This window comes from Numenius arquata, chromosome 2, assembly GCF_964106895.1.
Source record: "Numenius arquata chromosome 2, bNumArq3.hap1.1, whole genome shotgun sequence".
Lineage (NCBI taxonomy): Eukaryota > Metazoa > Chordata > Aves > Charadriiformes > Scolopacidae > Numenius > Numenius arquata.
The window spans coordinates 13,343,066-13,361,585 of NC_133577.1; the positions used below are offsets into that span (position 1 = coordinate 13,343,066).

The window sequence follows — 18,520 nt, forward strand, 5'->3', positions numbered from 1 at the left end:
GAGGAAAAGCTCCAAGGAGAGACCTGGGAGACCTCTCACGTGCATCTGCCTGAGCCCAGCAGCTGGACATTCATGGGATGTAACAGACAAAGTTTGGACAGTGATGATTCATATCCCACGCAATCACATGTTGAGGGCTGCTTCTAGTCCTGCATTATCAGGGCTTTAAATCTTTTTATTTTTTAACCTTTTTCTCCTGCTGTAGGTATGTGTGGAGAGTGCTTACAAGGTGAACTACAGGCTGGGTAAGCTGGAGGGAGAGGGCCAGGGATACAAGCAAAGAAATTAAATAGCTGGGGACTGCCACCAGACCAGTAAAGAGAAGATCTGTTAACTAAATTAAAAACAACCAAAAAAAGAGAGAGACCAAGGAAATTTATTTACTTTTTATCTATGAACAGTATGACATATAATTATAGACAAGTTTTGATACACAGGAAAACCCTTTTGTCAACCATTTTTTTTGCTAAATGAAACAGCACAATAATCTTTACACATTCATATTTTGTTTTTTCTTTTTTTTTTCTTTACAATACACAGCTTTCTTGGGTTGAAGCAAACTGCAGGACATATTGAGTACTGGTATATTACAGCTACTTACATCATTTAAGAACAGCAAATGGAGAAAAATAAGTTATTTAAATATTGATTTCATATACAGAAAGTGCAACTTTGTTAGTTGTTACATAACTTGCTTGACAGTTTTGATTCCCCAGAGGGTGTCAATTAAAGATAAAAGTATCTTGGACCAAAAGTATTATTTATTCTAAAAATAATACAGTACAACTGCACAGCTGTGACTTGGTGAATCGACCACTATTGCTGCTCTTAGAGATGATGACCTGTTTGAATAATGCAATGTTTAATGCTTCGGACCACGCTCCCCGTCTGCATTCAAAGCCAGGCTCCTAAGGGAGCAGAGGGAACTCGGGATGTCACTGCCGCCTGGGGAGTAACAGGGGGTTATCGATCGAAGCTGAGGGTTATGATGGCATTCAGTAATGTTATGGGCTTGCTGCTTCTATTGCTAAATAGCCGTTTGAGTTACAACGGTACAGTGGATAGATACTTAACGTCGTTAGCCTGAGCAGAGCAGATTAGGATTCCAGCAGCAGGTTTCTTTCGTGCTTCCCAAGAGTTAACGAGCGAACTTTTGCTTAGAGCACTGAATGGTTGCAAGAAAATGTAAGAGGTTATGGCTCTCATACTGCACCACCTCACCTGCTCGGGCAACGCCACAGGTCACTGTAACCACAGCAGGGAAGCTCAAACACTGGGAAGCTTAAGGCTTTTTCAGATTAAAATATAAACTAAAATTGTAATTCAAGTAAGACCACAGAGCACAGTCTTAAAAAGAAAAACAAAGCAACTATTAAAACTCACAAATCTCCAACTGCTCACTCTAGTCCTGATGGGTGTGATTTGGTTTCCCTGGGCTACGTAAGCATTTGAAAATTATGGATTTACAAAGAGTTTTTGGCACACAGGTTCAGCTTATTCCCATAATTCTCCTGTTAGGGAGGGGAAAGTTAACACGGAAGAGCTTTATTATGTGACTTGCCTTCCCTGAAACACAAGGAAATTTGTTTCCTTTTTTTTATTGCATATAGCCAGCTTGGACTTCTTCCTCGCTCCAACGTAGCTGCTGTCTACTTACTTCTACTCAGTTCTGGCCCCTGCCAGCAATCCCAGGAAGTCTCGATACTCTTTCCATCTCCTGCTTACTGATAGCCGCGATGTAAGCCTCAGAGAGGAACAACATCAAATCATCATTATTACAAAGACACTTAGAGGTTTTTTTCTCTTTTTAGATATTCACCAGCTGCGCAAAACACCTATGCTGTATGTTTCCCGATGCTGTCATATTAGAACATGCTGATTATCCACACACCAAGGAGAACACTACAGAAACAGATCCAGAGGAGCTTTGCTTGAGAAAAATTTCAAGTTCCATCAGTGACTTAGTTGCCTTCACATGACAGTGTGCAGTAGACAGTGGTGAAATACGAAATGAGGGAAGTGAACCTAACATCTATCAATTCTACCAGGAGCCAAATTAATTATCATCTGTAGGAAAATGCATAGCTCATTTGACTTAAAACATGACCGTCAAAGGACTATATATAGTAAAGAATCATGCAGTAACCACAATTTTTCATTCATCAATCTGAGAGCAATTTATCAGGAAAAGTGTCATTAGCTCGATATGAGGCTGGGATAATTGAGGCACCAAATAGCGAAGTGCCTTGTCTGGTTTTATACAGTAAGGTGATGTCAGAACTGATATTGGAAACAGCCACACGTCCTGGGCTGTGCCCAGGTTTCTACACTATCTCCCTTTACCTGCCAGAGAAAGCTTGCTCTGTCTTCCACGGAGCATTTGTGCTACAAGAAGCTGAAGGACACACCATATATAGATCCCAAAAAAAAAGCTAGTTATGTGCTATTCAGAATAATCTGTATTTGGTATATAAAATGTGTACCCATATAGAAAAATAAAATCTGTCATTAGCCACATATGCGAATGGAACGTTTTACATGGATTTAGGCAGAAAAATATCATTACATCATGAAAAAATGGTTCACCACATATGCCAGAACAATGCTCTCTTCCAGTGAGAGGTAACAGTAACAGAGTCATGAAGGAGGGATACCAACTGTGGTAAAATCACAGTGTAATTGATAAGACTATATAGGATTTTTTTTTTCACCCATGCAATGGAATTAGTGGATCTGATGATGATGATGTCTATGGGACACAATTTGCTTTTCCGATGCATTTTATCTCCCACAAGTGAATTTTCATTTGCAGAAACCCACCATTTGGAATCGATATGGTCAGGATACCAAGTCAAAGCTGCAGCATAATGATTGACAATATAACACAGTACACAGAGTATGATTAAATGAAAAGCAGTTACATATATACAAGGCAGTATATCTTGGAACAGTTTAGTAACAACAGTAAATGCAGACTGTAGTGAACAAGAAGTTAGCCTGACAACCGAAACCTAGCATAACCCTGCATTTGTAAAAGCATCTCTACAACACAGAAGGTGTTACGATGAGGCATTTTATAGAAGCTACTTCAGCTGGAAATCACCCTAAGTGCAGCTGAAGGGTGACAGCTTGAAACAAGGCTCGGGAAACATGAATACGGGTAAGTGAACACTAGGTAACTGCTTAAAAGCTTATTTTAAGGCAAATAAAAAGCTGATTGCTAGAAAGCAGTTATAAAAATGACCTCAGCTCTGTACAAATAAAAAGAAGCTTTCTGACTCTCCGCGGGTTAGTTGCGTTGGAGTGACAGAGATGGACCATACTGAAACCTAATTCCAGTCCATTAACTTTGGCCTAGCTAAAGGCTTTGTGGTGTATGGGGACCTGTACCAAGCAGCAGCGAGGATGACCGGGAGGTTTGTGTTCAGCTCCAGACTGCTAAAATAAACAAAAGGCATTTGCCAAACAGCTGCTACTGGAATTTGCACCTTGGCTTGTACCTGGTCTTTAGGACTGACTCCAGGTACCTGGAACCTAGATGTACAGAAGACCCCCAACCTAATGAGCTCTCCACAGAAGCAGGGCCTATTACTAGTATTTTCACAAATTTGAAGAAAATGTGCATGGGTCCCTTAATTCTGTGAAGCTGTCCGATTCTCAGGCCAACCCTGTGCACTTTATAAAATAAGAATACAGTGGAGTGAGGGGGGAGGGAAGTACCACATCTATGTTACCTGGTGGTTGCTTCTCTTCTCCTTCAGTTGCCAAAGACAGCAACAGAAACATTTCATATTCTTTGAAGAAGATATCTGCCTGTCCTTGGGAGCCAGTTCCTTGATCCCTTTAGCTATGTGAAGTAATTAGAGCAATATTGGTGCAGGAAGAAGCAGTGGATTCTCGACCAGGCAATGCCACACTACGGAGCATGTTAAATTGCCTCTGGATCAAGAGGTTTGAAGAGTCTTGCCGCTGCCAGGAGCTTGCTTATGTGCCTTTCCTCTGTGATGCCAGCTTCTTGAAGGCAAGTTTGTGACAGAGAAGGCACTTTGCTCAGTGTGCTGAATCCTGCTTCTGTGAGCAGGCTGGAGTACATAGGTAGACCAATGGAAATCAGCCAGTCAGATACAGACGTGATAAGTCCTGGGGATACAGGTTTTCGGCAAATCTCAGTGAGCCCTCCACTTGGAATCTGTACAGTAATGCAAAAGAAAAGAAAGAAAAGGACCCTTAACGTTAAACATAACTGCTTGTTTTAAAGCAAGTCATCTTTTGTTTTTATTTCCAAACTGGTCGAATTTCATAGCAGCTGTTGCAACTTCTCTCATGTCACATTTGTCACTATGAGCACGGTGTGGGTTGAAAGGCAAAGATCTCTTGGCACAGGATCAACAGCAACAATTTTGGCAATGCAGATGCAGTGGGCAGTATCCAGCTGCTTGGGTGACCATCATGTGTCGTTCTAAATTAGTGTGAGATCAGTAAAAAATACCCCATTACAAGGCTTTCCACAGTGATCCATTTAACTTCTCAGTACAGCAAGAGAATACCAATTTTGTCTACTGCCTCCTCAGACAGACCAAGTTCTCATTTAAAAAGCCATGAAAGCTTTTGACAGTTTTCCCCTCCTCCTGTTGCTGGGGACTGAACAATAGAATAGTTTAAGAAATGAAAAAGGAGTCTAAAACCTTTCAGATTTCAATACAGAAGCATTTAACACATGCTACCTTTAGTAAGCAAGTCTCTGTTACCCCTGCCTGCAGTCTGCTTAGACTTTCAAGATTATTTCTCAGTCAAGAGAGAGGGCCATCTGCTCTCCTCTCAACTACTAACTGTCTTCCTTTGGGACAGAGGGAGATACCTCTTGCCCCTGAAGCACCCTTACCTACGTTGTACCTGCTGGGTGAACACAGGGAGCACTCTTGTACCAGGACTTTGCAGGTATCTCCCTTTGGCAGTACCCAGTCCTTTTAAAAAGTCTGCTCAAAAATAAGAAAATTTTGTTTATGGAAATACTCACCGCCATGCGATGCTGCTTCCTCAGCTGCTTTACCCGGATTTGGTCCATGTTTGTGGCAACATCCTTTTCAGGCTGGTCTAAGTCTTCAGAGTACCTCTGTACCAAAGCCTCAGGAATGCCACAGCGACCATGCTGAATGTTCCCAGCCAGACACAAAGGAGAAAGGATAGATGAAAGAAGTGTATCAATACAGCCCAATCAATGCCAACATAAAGAGGAGGGCTGGGTGAGAGCAAGAAAGAGCTTTTCTTGAGATTCCACTGAATTCTCAAGGAAAACTGAAAAAGCAATCCCTAAAGGAAGGACTGGACCTTAGGACTCCTTCCTTCCCAAAAAGTTGTCCTAGTGACTATTATTATCAATTCAAATTTTCTTGGAAGCATAAAATCTATTCACGACTTCCTTTTTCAGCTCTACTTCCCCACACTAGCAGAGAAAGAGACATTTCCATGCCCAGTGCCACCAAGGTACTAGCGACCTGAAAAGATGAAGGTTCAGAATAAGTCTGGGATTTCTCAGTCCCCTCACAACCTAAGAGCTACTTTAGGCATAAGGCCTGATAGTAAAGACAAACATAGTTACAGAATGCCTAATGCCCCAATGATTTATGGTTTATCTAGGCTGGTTACTCACAAAAATACAACAGATATGATAAATGAAAGACTATCATTGGAAAGACTAGAATAAAAATGTTGAAGCAGTGTCCTCCACTTACCTTGTCAGAGTATGGTTCTTCAGTAAGATCAATGTCTTCAGACTGCAACTTGTTTTCTATTACCATTTCCAGATCCATCCCCCTGCTACATGAGACTTTCCTCGCTGAGGCAGGACCTAGCTTTACCACATGCTGCTGAACGCTAGCAGTCTCTGGCAGCTCCGACAGCCAGGGTGGCAGGGGGCTAGGAGGGGTACTGGGCTCCTGTTCAGAAGATGTCCTATGGACAGATACTCCGTGACAATCAATGGGAGTGGATGAGCTGGTCTTTTTTACTGGCAAACATGGTGCTTCTACACTTGAGTGGTTCCCACTTGCAGACATGGGAGGATGATATAATCCATTAGAAAGGCGTTCTCGGCATTTTTTGGCAGGGACAGGTGGCGGCTGAGAAGGATTTTTTGGTTGCATTCTTGCCTCATTTGTGCCTTTTTGCTCAGCTTCTAGACCTCCCTTGAGGACTGGAGCATAATCAGCCCGTGCAAGGTCATGAAAGCCTTTACTTTGTATTTCCAGAGGCGTCCTTGTTGCAAGATGCATCACTAAGGCAGGCTGAGCTTCACAGTTTTTCAGGGGGAACGGAGCAGGCTTTCCACCTGCATTCTCCATTACAGAGCAGTCCAATTCCTTAGCTCTTCCCTTCTGAGAACTAGCAGCTCCTTTACCCTGCTTAGCCATCAAGTCATCTGCCATACAGCTGCCTCCATGAGACCGAGGCAGCAGGGCAGAGCCAGCCGCCTTTTTTGCTGTATCCAGTGAATCCTGAGGAAAAGAACCTACTTCCTTGCTAGTGTCCTGTAGGTTAGTATTGGATTCTCCCTGGAGATCATCCAGAGAGTGAGATCTTGGCCACGTATCTACACCCTGGGGGCCATCCAGAGTTTCATAGCTCCGACAGACGGCAACTGGTAGACTTCTACGGTTCTTCTTCAGGCCTGTAGCAGCTGGAGGTTTAACAGAGCTCTTCAGAGCATGATGTGCACAACTCAACCGGCTTTCTTTTTCCCCTTGCTGTATAGTTTCTATCGACTTGGTCAGTGGAAGTGTAGGATAATTTGATAGCTGGTTTCTGCTGAAGTCCTTAAAGCTATGCTCACTTGCTGATTTTGAGGGCAGAAGACAGGTCCTTCGAGTTTTACCTAAAAGCAAATAAATCACAATACACCATTGAAAAAAAAAATAAAAAATCTGCAGTGTAAATAACTGATCACTCCTAAATGTCTTTGAAACAAAAGGATTTACTCTCTGTTACCTCTAAACGTACAAGAACTCAGTGCCATTTTAAGCATACGAATGTGTGAGCTTCAGCTTTATTAGTGAAGAACTGGTGTGACCATGAAAGGAAAATACATTTAAAATATTAATATCCTTCCTACTCCCCAATTTGCAGAGATCTGAGGTTTAGCTCATGTAAGCCTTTTTCAGTGTAGAAATATCCTACAATTAAAACTGAGACACTATATCCATTATATGAACTTGTTCGACCCCACAGAGAACTAACTTAAAAGTCCCACCTTTTTTTTTTTCTACTTTTCTAACTTATTTAGGATATCAATAATTATGTATACCTTCTAATGAAGTTTACTAGATTTCTCAGGAAAGATTTTTTTTTTTTTTACAAAGAAGATCCTGTTTATTCATTTTAATTACAAAGTGTGCTAATAGCATTATTTCATCTTTTAAATGAGCAACAAACTATTTGCAATGACAAAACCAGAGAGCAAAAAAGTATCAGAAAGTCAGTTTTGCACCAGTCCCTTTGTAAAGTTACTTTTAGGGACAGCAGAGTTTTACAGAAAAAGGTCTTATAGTATGAGATGGAGAAGTGTTTCAAAAGGGAGTTTGAAGTGTGACTAATCTTAGTGTTATTCTCATGTCATAGTGTTTTATTGAAATGGAACGTCTTCGACATGTGGTGTTTTATTATAACCATTTAAGATTACATGAATCAATATGAACCGCATGCTCTTTGTAAGCTTTATTTTATATTTTTATGAGATACGCGCTACTGATTTTAAACAGTGAAGTCCATCAAATCTGCTTGACAGAAAAATTCTGATCAAAAGGACTGAGCTCATTAGATTATTCATTAATATTAAATACATGGTAATTTCTGAAATACTGCATAAATATTTCTTCTAATTTTCTTTTTAACAAGACAGAAGTAAATCTGTCTCAAAGCAGATGACCTCTCAGAATGACAGCACATCATGAACAGGGTAACAGGGATACTTCCCCCCATGTATGGTAAGTTTTCTAAAATCAGGATAGATAGATAAAGCCTGAAATTTATTTTTCCAGTGGAAAAAAAAAAAAAGCCAAAACCCCCAAACCAACAGGTTTGCCTAAATGGTATCAAAAGTCTGTAATAGTAGGCAATCAATAGCTGCCAATTAAAGGACCAGTTACTTTTCGAGATCTGAGTTGTTTTCCTAACTTCACTGGAACTAAATTAATCTGGTGTACTTTTAAGCAACAGATGCTTTCTTGTCATACAGCTTTGCCTTCAAAGCTTTATCCTGAAAGCAGCTCAATGCTTGGCTTTTGAATAATATACACTGCTCGCTTTGAATATGAAAGAACCTGGTTAGCCTAAAAGAGAAATAGCTTGTTTTAGAATCATAGAATCATCTAGGTTGGAAAAGACCCTTGGGATCATCGAGTCCAACCATCTACCCTACTCTACGAAGTTCTTCCCTACACCATATCCCCCAACACCACATCTAAGTGACTCTTAAACTCATCCAAGGATGGTGACTCAACCACCTCCCCGGGCAGCCTATTCCAATGCCCGACCACTCTTTCTGTGAAAAATTCTTTCCTAATGTTCAGTCTAAACCTACCCTGCTGGAGCTTGAAGCCATTCCCTCTCGTTCTGTCATTAATTACCTGTGAGAAGAGACCAGCACCAACCTCTCTACAGTGTCCTTTCAAGTAGTTGTAGAGAGTGATGAGGTCTCCCCTCAGCCTCCTCTTCCTCATACTAAACAGTCCCAGCTCCTTCAACCGCTCTTCATATGATTTGTCTTCCAGGCCCTTCACCAGCTTCGTTGCCCTCCTCTGTACCAGCTCCAGCACCTCGGTATCTCTCTTGCATTGAGGTGCACAAAACTGGACACAATACTGGCCTCACCAGTGCTGAGTACAGGGGGACAATCACCTCCCTACTTCTGCTGGTCACACTATTTCTAATACAAGCCAGGATGCCATTGGCTTTCTTGGCCACCTGGGCACACTGCTGGCTCATATTCAGCCGCTTGTCAATTAGAACCCCCAAGTCCTTTTCTGCCACGCAGCTCCAGCCACGCTTTCCCAAGCCTGCACCGATGCACGGGCTTGTTGTGGCCCAAGTGCAGGACCTGGCACTTGTTTTGTTGAAGTTCATACCATTAATGTTGGCCCATCGATCCAACCTCTCTAGGTCTCTCTGTAGAGCCTCCCTGTCCTCATGCAGATCAACACTCCCGCTTAACTTGGTGTCTGCTCAAAAAGTTTAAAAAAGAAAGTATCCAGAAAAGTAGCAAAGAAAATGGAGGTTACATTTAAAGAGAAATAAGGAAAACATTCTTCTCAAAAAAAGTTGGTTGCGTTTAGTGGTATGCCAGCAAGGTTACTCTATCTAAAACCAAGGTGTGCCTACAGGGATGAATGCAAGCATACAGGAACTGCTTTCTCAGAAGCTGTACGGTTCACAGGTCAACTCAAACTAAGTATTACCATTTCTTCAAAATGCTAATAAAGACACATCAGAGATTAAGTTGGCTCCGTTGCTACTACCTTGAGTTCAGGTAGCTCGGAGAAGTAGCAGAGAGACTTCTCTGCCTGCACCTTTCCATGGAGCTAAGCCCCCGGCTTCTGAAAATAACTTACAACCACATTAAAAAGACATGCGTAAGAAATGCTACATCCATTTTTTAGTGCCTTCAGGCATTACTGTCAATATGTAATGAGTATGGAAAGGAGTGTTCTCTTTTCATTATTCATATTTGCTAGTACACATCTGACTTGGGCAGTAATTCACAACATGGTCTGGGGCTTGCTGTCGCAGCTCACCCAACAAAATCCATGTACCTTCCTTTCAATCTGAAATATTGATCAGGGGTTATACTGGTTTTAGGAAAGCACACTCAGGAACCTCAACACTGAAAGAAAATCCGTGAGAAATGCTACTACTGTGCAGTATAAGCTCCTACTGAAGCCATAAGGGTATCATCTAGTAGACAACATTTCATTCTTTAGAAATGGGATATGTCTGTGTAAAGCCAGTAGCCTGGGAATGGAAAAAAAAAAAGAAGAAAGTGGGAATAGGAAAAGGAAGAAGAAAAAAGCAAGAAAAATGAGAAAAGAAATATTTTGGGAAAGTAACATCAAATCTTGAGTTCATTCCAGCCTTTTTTTGCATAGAAATACAAATTTGGAGAGACTTGAAGGAAGTTCAAAACATTTTGTCTATAAAATATATAACCGAACATGCAATCTTTAAGCTCTCTGCTTCAAAATGGTTTGAAAAAAGTGTTGGGTTCAATGTTGTTGTTTTGTACAAAGGACATGGGTTCAGAATGTAATTTCTCTTACATAGATTTGTCAAGAGCAAAATCAGGAGGGCACTATGCTTTCTCTTTTTCTAGCTATTCCTATTCCTTCCCTCCTCCTGACTGCCAGGTGTAACTTCATTATGATTCTTAGACATCAAGAAAGAAAGGTAATATTTCCTGAAAACAGACTTTTAAATATGTTTTTAAGTTGTTTTCATAAAGTGGAGAGCTATATAAACAATGTCCACAAATGTAACATTCCCTCCCTATCTCAGAAAAAAAACCCCAAACAAACAAAACCCCAAAAAAACCTATAAGGGTTGAAGTGCATACCTAATAAGGTTTAAAAGGCATTTTTTATGTTAGCATTTTTGATAACTCATTCTTATGATTCCCTGGTACAGTTTAGCAGCCTAATGCCCTTCATAGTGCTGTCAACCACAGCAGCATCTCTGATTTAAATGTGCGCAGAAGGACACAGGTATCTGGGTGATAACCAAGATAACAAAGCTGGTCCTTACACAAAAGAAATGGAAAGTTCATATTATTTCCAGGTTCAGTTCAAGCTACAGGCATGCTTTAACTCTTGTTTAATGTTATGGTGCAGTTTTTGCTAGAAAAAGCACTGTCCACCTCTCACAATACTTCTCGTTACTAGAATACAGAGTAGGAACTTTTCAATTCCCTGTCATCATCTGCCTGAGAAGAAAGGAGATTATCTTGGGGAATATTTCCAGAGCTACAGCAACACATTTTCAGTGTTTCTCTTAGTACTTTTTTTTCCTGTATGGAAGATCATACTCAAAACCAGACACAGAATGCATTCAGAGGCCTATCCAGACCCCAGATTTTATTAACTTCATTTTGGCATTGCTTTCTGTGGCTGTATTTTGTGTGCATTTCAAATAGCCCTGTTGCCACCACAAAGATGATGGTGCAGTAGACAATCCTAGCCTCATTGCTTTTTTGACTGATTATGAACTAGTAGAAATGCACATGACATTAGGCAATGTGGCCACCTGTACTGTTGCTTCCTTTTCTGACTAATTAGAACTGACCACTTAAGTGCTTAGGAGGCCTGCTTGGCAGTATGGAAGTCTGGGCTTCAGTTTCTGAACAAGTCAGAGAACACCCTTATCCCACCTGATAAAGCCATGGTTTGTCTACTTCTTCAGCTCTGCACAGTGCATATGCAATTCTGATCTCTTCACATCCCCTCTCTCCTTAAAAAAGCTCCTTACAGCACAACAATAAAAGGTTCAAAGGCGGCAGGCATGATCAGGGACATGAATGACCTATAAGGAATAATTAACAAGCCTTCTCAGACTAGAAAAGAGATGACTTGGGAAGGACTATAACAGAGGTTTATAACACAGACACTGCTACATATGGAGGTTCTAAGGAAGGCTGGGGATGTTCATGAAGAGAAACAGTTTCAGGAAAATGGATGAATGCCAGGAAACAGTACCCAATTTTTGAAGTCCTTAAATGATTTATTCCCCAAGAGTACCCTGGGAAGCATCAACTTTGCTTGCTCTGTTGCTATACTGTTCTCTAGCTATCTGCTTTTGGCCAGTCCTGTGAGACCTACATTTCCGATATGGTTTCCAAATGTGTCTCAGACAGACGACACTTGCACACAAAGCAAATCCAATAACTGCACCCTTGGCAGAAGTGTAAAGGAGAGCTTTCTCGCTCTGCTTTGTTTCAAACCAAGGACTGGACTATATGGAATAGTGGTCTGATCATGGATGGTCGCTTTCTGCCCTTACATTCCTCCTGTCTAGCACTGAATAGGTCACAAACTGTATGTTCCTTGCTCTATATAAATTAGAATAAAAACATAATGCTGCTGTAAGTACATTGTAGATACCTATGAGAATACCCAAATATTTCTGCAGTGGGACCCTGAGAAGTACCTATAAAAGATACATCTATACCACTGCCATAGTGCATAGCAAACCATTTTCCAGACAAAATGTAAGAGCAGCTCTGCAATCTTGAACTGATGCCAAAAGGTCCAATATCAGCCCAAACCAGGATACTATACTAGTCATCAAAATATTACCTGTGACCATTACCCAGAAAATCTGAAGACCAATTTCTTCCCAGAATGCATTTCCCCTTTTTGAAGTCCAGTTTATTACGGCTGATCTGCACCTTACGATGTTTATACTAGACAAATGATTATCCTTATTTTAACAGCTGAGAATCCAAGGTATTTTGAAAACAATATGCATATGAACAACTATGGTCCATGAGCTTTGCAAAGAAGGTGGAGCATGTTTCAGATTAACCAGCCTTGACAAAATCTCTCAATGAATCCCATACCAAATGTTCTTTTCATAATGGTTTTCAAAACTAGCACTAAATGCATTTGTGAGCAAAAACGCAGAAATGCAGCAAGCCATACATGAAAAGCAATATAAAAATCATCAGTGGTATTTCACATTCTGCAAAACTCAGATAGAAATATTAGTTTAAATGTAATAGTAAGTATCTAAGCAGACAGGCAATGACAATTGCTTTCTAAAGATTTTATTATATTGTTAAAATAAGGAAAACGTACAGGCAGCAATTTAGCCTCAGTGCTACAGCTATCATTATGATGGCACTTAAATATAAAAAGGAAAGAAAATTGTCACATGTGCCATATATTTAGCTATGATTATATTCCAGCATGCGTACTGTGTGGGGATTCATCTTCAAGAAAAAATTCTCTCTGCTTTCAGAAATTCAGTATATTGCCGATTTCAGACATTCAGCTTCAAAGCAAATTGCAATTTTCTTCAATAAATGGCTATTTCTGAGTGGCAGACCAACAGAAAATGCGCATACTGAGAGACAAATCTAGCTCATTTTTTTAAATTGGAAAAACAGCCTCTACAAGGGGTGTACAGTATCTATATTTATTCTGTTCTCGGTTTCCTGTTTATGCTGGATGTTAGCAATGAAACTCTGAGGCCATGCCATGACTCAAATGCTTGGAGTGATAATGCCAAACTCAAATCAATTTCATCTATTTTAATATTTCATCCCTAATGACAAGTTTACACCATGCCTCAAGTAAAGGATGCTCAGTCAGCACAATCACCTGATTTCTTCAGAACAGAGAGAGGAACCTCTATTATCATCTGTCCTGGTAATTTTTCAGTGTATCACCTTTCACCGATGCAAGATAAGGTAATGAGAATTAGTATCATAAGTGTTTTTTTAATAGCTTATTTCCTTGCCAACTTCTCAATTAATTTAACTTGCTAGTGTTCATACACTAAAAAGTCCTAAATCTCTGCGGTTGGCTTCTGATCAGAGGAGAATGCAACATACAACTTAACCAAACACAAAAATATGGCCCACAACAGAGAACATTTTTTCTTAACAGTTTTTGTATGGGTTTAGTAGAAATCCTCCTCATCTCAGCGGAGTTCAGTGACTTCTCCATTGCCAGTGGTCCCTTAGATATGGGTTGCTGGAGCATAACCAGTGTGAGCCTCATAAGGCACAGTTGCATTGATTTATGATAGGGTGTGGAGAAGGCAGGGAATGGCAGCAAGAGTGTCTGTTGCCTCAGGATCACAAAAGAAAGATAATTTGTGAATTGTGATCTGTTTTCTATCCGTGCAAATAAATAAATTGGAAACAGTAGCAATGAAAACCAATGGCTCAAGCCAAGAGGGAAAGAGGCAGTCAGAGCAAAGGAGAAAGTCAAGTATGAAGTAGCTTGTGTTAGTCAGGAACAGGAGCAGAAAGTATGTGAAGTTATGTACTGAAAAAAGGATGCAGGGATTATAAGGCTCATTGCTGTCACCATTACCATTGTCCAGGTTTTCACTGCTTTCATAGCAGCCAGAATCCCGAGGAGAGCATCCAGTTAGGCCTTGGCCTTCAATGAGAAGTTTCTCCTGAGATCCTGACTGGTCGCTGTTACCTAGAGGATGTGAGAATACAGTGAAAAACAGGCAAACAGAAAATACGGCTGATTCCATTTCCAACATCATTATCTTGTGTGTCCAAAGAAGGGCAACGAAGCTGGCGAAGGGTCTAGAGCACAAGTCTTATGACAAATGGCTGAGGGAACTGGGGTTGTTTACCCTGCAGAAAAGGAGGCTGAGGGGAGACCTTATCACTCTCTACAACTACCTGAAAGGAGGCTGTAGAGAGGTGGGGATTGGTCTCCTCTCCCAGGTAACAAGTGATAGAACAAGAGGAAATGGCCTCAAAATGAGCCAGGGGAGGTTTAGATTGGGTATTAGGACAAATTTCCTCAATGAAAGGGCTGTCAAGCATTGGAACAGGCTGCCCAGGGAAGTGGTTGAGTCACCATCCCTGGAGGTATTTAAAAGACATGTAGATGTGGTGCTTAAAGACGTGGTTTAGTGGTGGACTTGGCAGTGCTAGGTTAACGGTTGGACTTGATGATCTTAAAGGTCTTTGCCAACCTAAACAATTCTATGATTCTCTGATCTTCACTGTTGCATTAATTGTATCAGATCACTCTTTTAGAAAAGAAGGAGCATTAGGAACAGCCATCACAAATATTGGAAACGTTCATCCCATTTGGTAAAGGATTAAGCAACAGCCTCAGCACGAATATGAGGGAGCAGCGTGGTACGTAATGAAAGCAGAATGGACCGCCTGTGCACCTCAGCTGCCTTGCAGCCAAGTCCTGCAACTCACAATCATGGAAATCTGTTTAAAATGATGGTGTCAAAGTTCTTTCTAAGACTTAAAAAAACCTCAACAACCAAAACAAAAGCAAAAGGCACTGAAAAGAACCAAATCAAGTAAAAAAAAAAAAAAATCCTAATCCTGACCTACTTTACAGAAAGGACCAAGAGGAAGGATCAGGAGTGGGTCTGGCAAAGTTAGATGCTGTCCCCTAACGAAGGGACAAGGGAGAGATTAGTGGTAAAAATTCCTTCCTTCCTTGGTCTGTGCAAAAAGCCAGCACTCAAGTGTGGTCCATGCAGACTGCATAGGCTGGATTCCAGGAATTTACCCAGAATGTTTGGTCAGAAATCATGTTTTGTAAAGAAACTAAATCTGAAGCTGAAGATATAGAAAACCAGCTTCATGATGCAAGGATACAGTTCATGTTGTGTTTTTTTTTCCCTGCAATAAAATGTCAAAAATGGCTATTCCAATTCCTATTCTCAGCACATGGAAGGTAATTATGGGGTGGAACTAAGTGCTATTGCCCCTGCCAGGTTCCAGCTGTCTGGTCTGGACTTCTCATCTCCCTGATTTGAAGCTGGAATTTATACTTTTCAACCACCACATCACATAGTTCTTCAAGTTTTCAAACCAAAATTGAAAGGCCCTAAAAAAAAATTATTACTTCAGGGAAGTGAGCATTCTAAATAAGTCTGCAAATAATGAAGAGAAGCTTACATTAGGTGACAGAAAGCTACTCTGATATAAGTGAAAAGAATCTATTTCTGCAACTGCAGTTTTATTGAGGGGTAGAGGAGGACGGAGAAATGTGGATGCCTCTGGGAAATGAAATGGACAAGAAAGCTATGTGTCAGTGAAAGCTCAGGCCACACTGCACTGTCTAGAGATACTAACCACACATCTCTCTATAACAGAATTAAGCATTGCCTAATTAATAAGCAGCTGTTTAAATTGCTGCTATGGCAGTTTAAGCTAAAACATAGGAATTTGCACAGAAGCTGCTGAGAAAGCCCTCACACAATCCATTCCATTGATTCTGCTTGGTGGGATACTAACCTTAATCAGACATCAGTCTTGCTTCCTCCCACGCAGCAAAGCCACCATCAAATCTGACTGCCCTGGCTTACTCTGCTTTCCCTCATCTTTGCAACCACTTGCCCGAGACAATCTGTACAATGGGCAGAATTGCACTGCTGCACCTTCGATAGCTGGGTCTTTCACTCTTTGCATTTGACTGATATATTTTCTCCCTTTGAAAATTTCTGTGTTGTCATGTGTCAAACCTGAAGCTACCTGTACAACACTGCAATTCACAGGCCAAGAATTATATGCATACTTAATTCTCATAATCCTTCCCCACAGTCCTCAGGGCTTTGATCTTTTTTTTACCCTTGATGACCTTAATCTCTTCCCTCTAGTCTCCCAAGTTTCTTCTTTCCTATTCTCCACACCTCAACTTCTTATTTTGAGTAGGTTACCTCAGGATTTATTCCTGAAGTCAGTATTCTAAAGGGTATGGTGTTGTACGCTTGACACCACTTGAATAAGTTGGGTAGCTGGGCTTACATGAACAAAAGAATTCTGGCAGAACAAATACAAGTCTTAAGTCACTACTCAAAAATCTACATGTTGTTACACAGGATTACCCTGGAAATAACTAGATTAGGGGAAAAAAAGATCAAAATCCTGGAACCAGTTTTCTACTTTAAGGGATTCACAAGGTTCTTGGCAGAGCTCTAGTAAAACTAAAAACCTCAAACATCCCACGTACTATCATACTCCTGTAGAAGTTCCACTGCTGTGAGGAGAACAGCTCTGTGTTCAGGATCTCTGATGTTCAGTTCATCCAAATCTTCCTCTTCTAAAAGCTTAAAGGTATCCAAATCTTCATAACCATTGAACAGAAAAGTGGGCATGTGCTCCTGCATAAAAGGAAAAAAAAAAAAAAAAAGCTGTAAGACATCACATTTATTCAACTTATTTTGTCAATAAAGATACTAAAAGAGATTTTAACAACCAGCAAAAAAAAGCAGTAGTTTAGCAAATGCAAACCACCGTATAACAGCAAAATTATAGGATCATAGCTTGTATAAATATTGCTCAGAGTACAGGGAAGTTGCTGTGCCAGAACTAGAATGCTGCACATATTTTTGCATTTGGAATGCACTGTATTAAACTTCCTGGGTAGCATGCTACCCCGACACACAATATGGCACAGCTCTGTATGAAGGGAGAGGTACAAAGGGTACACGACAGCTGCACCTCTTTATCCCTAGGCTCTTCTGAACAGAAATGAGGTGAAGAATTTCCTCTTTAAAGACTGGGTAACTTGTTATTTTACGCTTTTTGCTTGCTTTTGAAGTGTGTTAGCTAGTAGCCATACTATGCAACGAAGTACAACCTCCCGAGTGCATATGGCTTGCAGCCTGCAGCACTTCATCAAGCCTGGCAGTCAGTTCTGCCTGGCCTCAGCCATCTTCACTCTGCAGCCAAGACCCGATTCTGCTAAGTGGTGTCACGATCCTTAGGATTATGAATCTGGTGTGCAGCTTTCAAAACTAACAACTCTAAAGGTGTGGCCCCCTTCCCACAAGCAAAACTGAAGGGTAAACAGAAAGAGAGAATTTGGACCTTTAAGTTGATGCGATCCAAGAGATCCTCAACTGACTTGGGCTGGGGTGGTCTGCTTTTCCGGCGTCTCCTGGTGGGCCGCTTCGGCTTCTCTTCCTCTTCATTTAACACGTCCACATAGATAAATTTGAAAGTTCCAACTTTGTTGTTCAACAGGCCCATCCAAGTGCCCATAGGGGGTTTGCTGATAATATCAATGATGTCACCTTTCTGCAGACCGAAGCAGCAAGAAAGGCATGTAGGCGTGCTTACTGATGGACATTCAAGCAAATACTGCAGTTGTGTACAAATGTCTCTAAGCTGTGCAACTATCTGAAATTGCTGCAAATAAGAACGTGCTCAGTGTACACGGGCACAATCTCACATCAAATCTCCTGAGGAAATGAGGCATATGCAGAAGGAACCGTATAACACTGCTGATTTTCCTAATGTGCTCCTGACCGTAACAAAGAAATAATGCACAACTGTTTTTCTATCCTTATAGAGATTATCTTATGTACATCTGCTTTAATAGGAATTAGCTGCCCTCAGAATTTTAACTAATGAATGTAAGGAGTAAGATAGTTTGAATTGAATATGGCACAACTGAAAATACTAAAAGCTGATATCCAGAAAACATTAAAGGGGGGTTACAACTCATAGTCTGCGAAGTATTTCAATATTAATTCAAAACAAGTTCTATTAATTGAAATGCCTTTAAGAGACACTATGTGTAGGCGTATTCATATTTCTTCCAAGGATATTCAAAAGTTTTCCATCGATGGATTAATTCATTGTGGCAGAAAAAGTATTTTCCCAATCTTTCAAACAAATTCTTGCAAAATGGAAATGAATTTGTAGGATATTTTTATTTTTCCAGAAACTAAATACAGAAATGTCTTTCCCTGGATGTGGAGAAATGCTAATACTTACTTACATTCTATAACATTTTGCTATAATTCAAGCAAA

The 18,520-nt window shown here is 40.6% G+C and overlaps 1 protein-coding gene across 3 annotated transcripts in view; it reads right to left on the bottom strand.

Moving 5' to 3' along the window:
* Window positions 1-360: 360 nt before the first annotated feature.
* LOC141476810 (SAM and SH3 domain-containing protein 1-like) overlaps window positions 361-18,520 on the bottom strand; it is a 560,858-nt gene continuing 542,698 nt past the window's right edge. For 2 of the 3 annotated variants that reach the window (XM_074165606.1, XM_074165609.1), the window contains 6 exons: window positions 17,573-17,782; window positions 16,713-16,863; window positions 14,082-14,195; window positions 5,733-6,871; window positions 5,018-5,149; window positions 372-4,189 (listed from right to left, as the gene is read on the bottom strand). In XM_074165606.1, the coding sequence (XP_074021707.1) occupies window positions 3,929-4,189; window positions 5,018-5,149; window positions 5,733-6,871; window positions 14,082-14,195; window positions 16,713-16,863; window positions 17,573-17,782 (2,007 nt within the window). In that variant the 3' untranslated portion in view covers window positions 372-3,928. Of the gene's footprint in view, window positions 4,190-5,017; window positions 5,150-5,732; window positions 6,872-14,081; window positions 14,196-16,712; window positions 16,864-17,572; window positions 17,783-18,520 lie in introns of all 3 variants that reach the window. The other variant, XM_074165618.1, reaches the window with a different exon arrangement.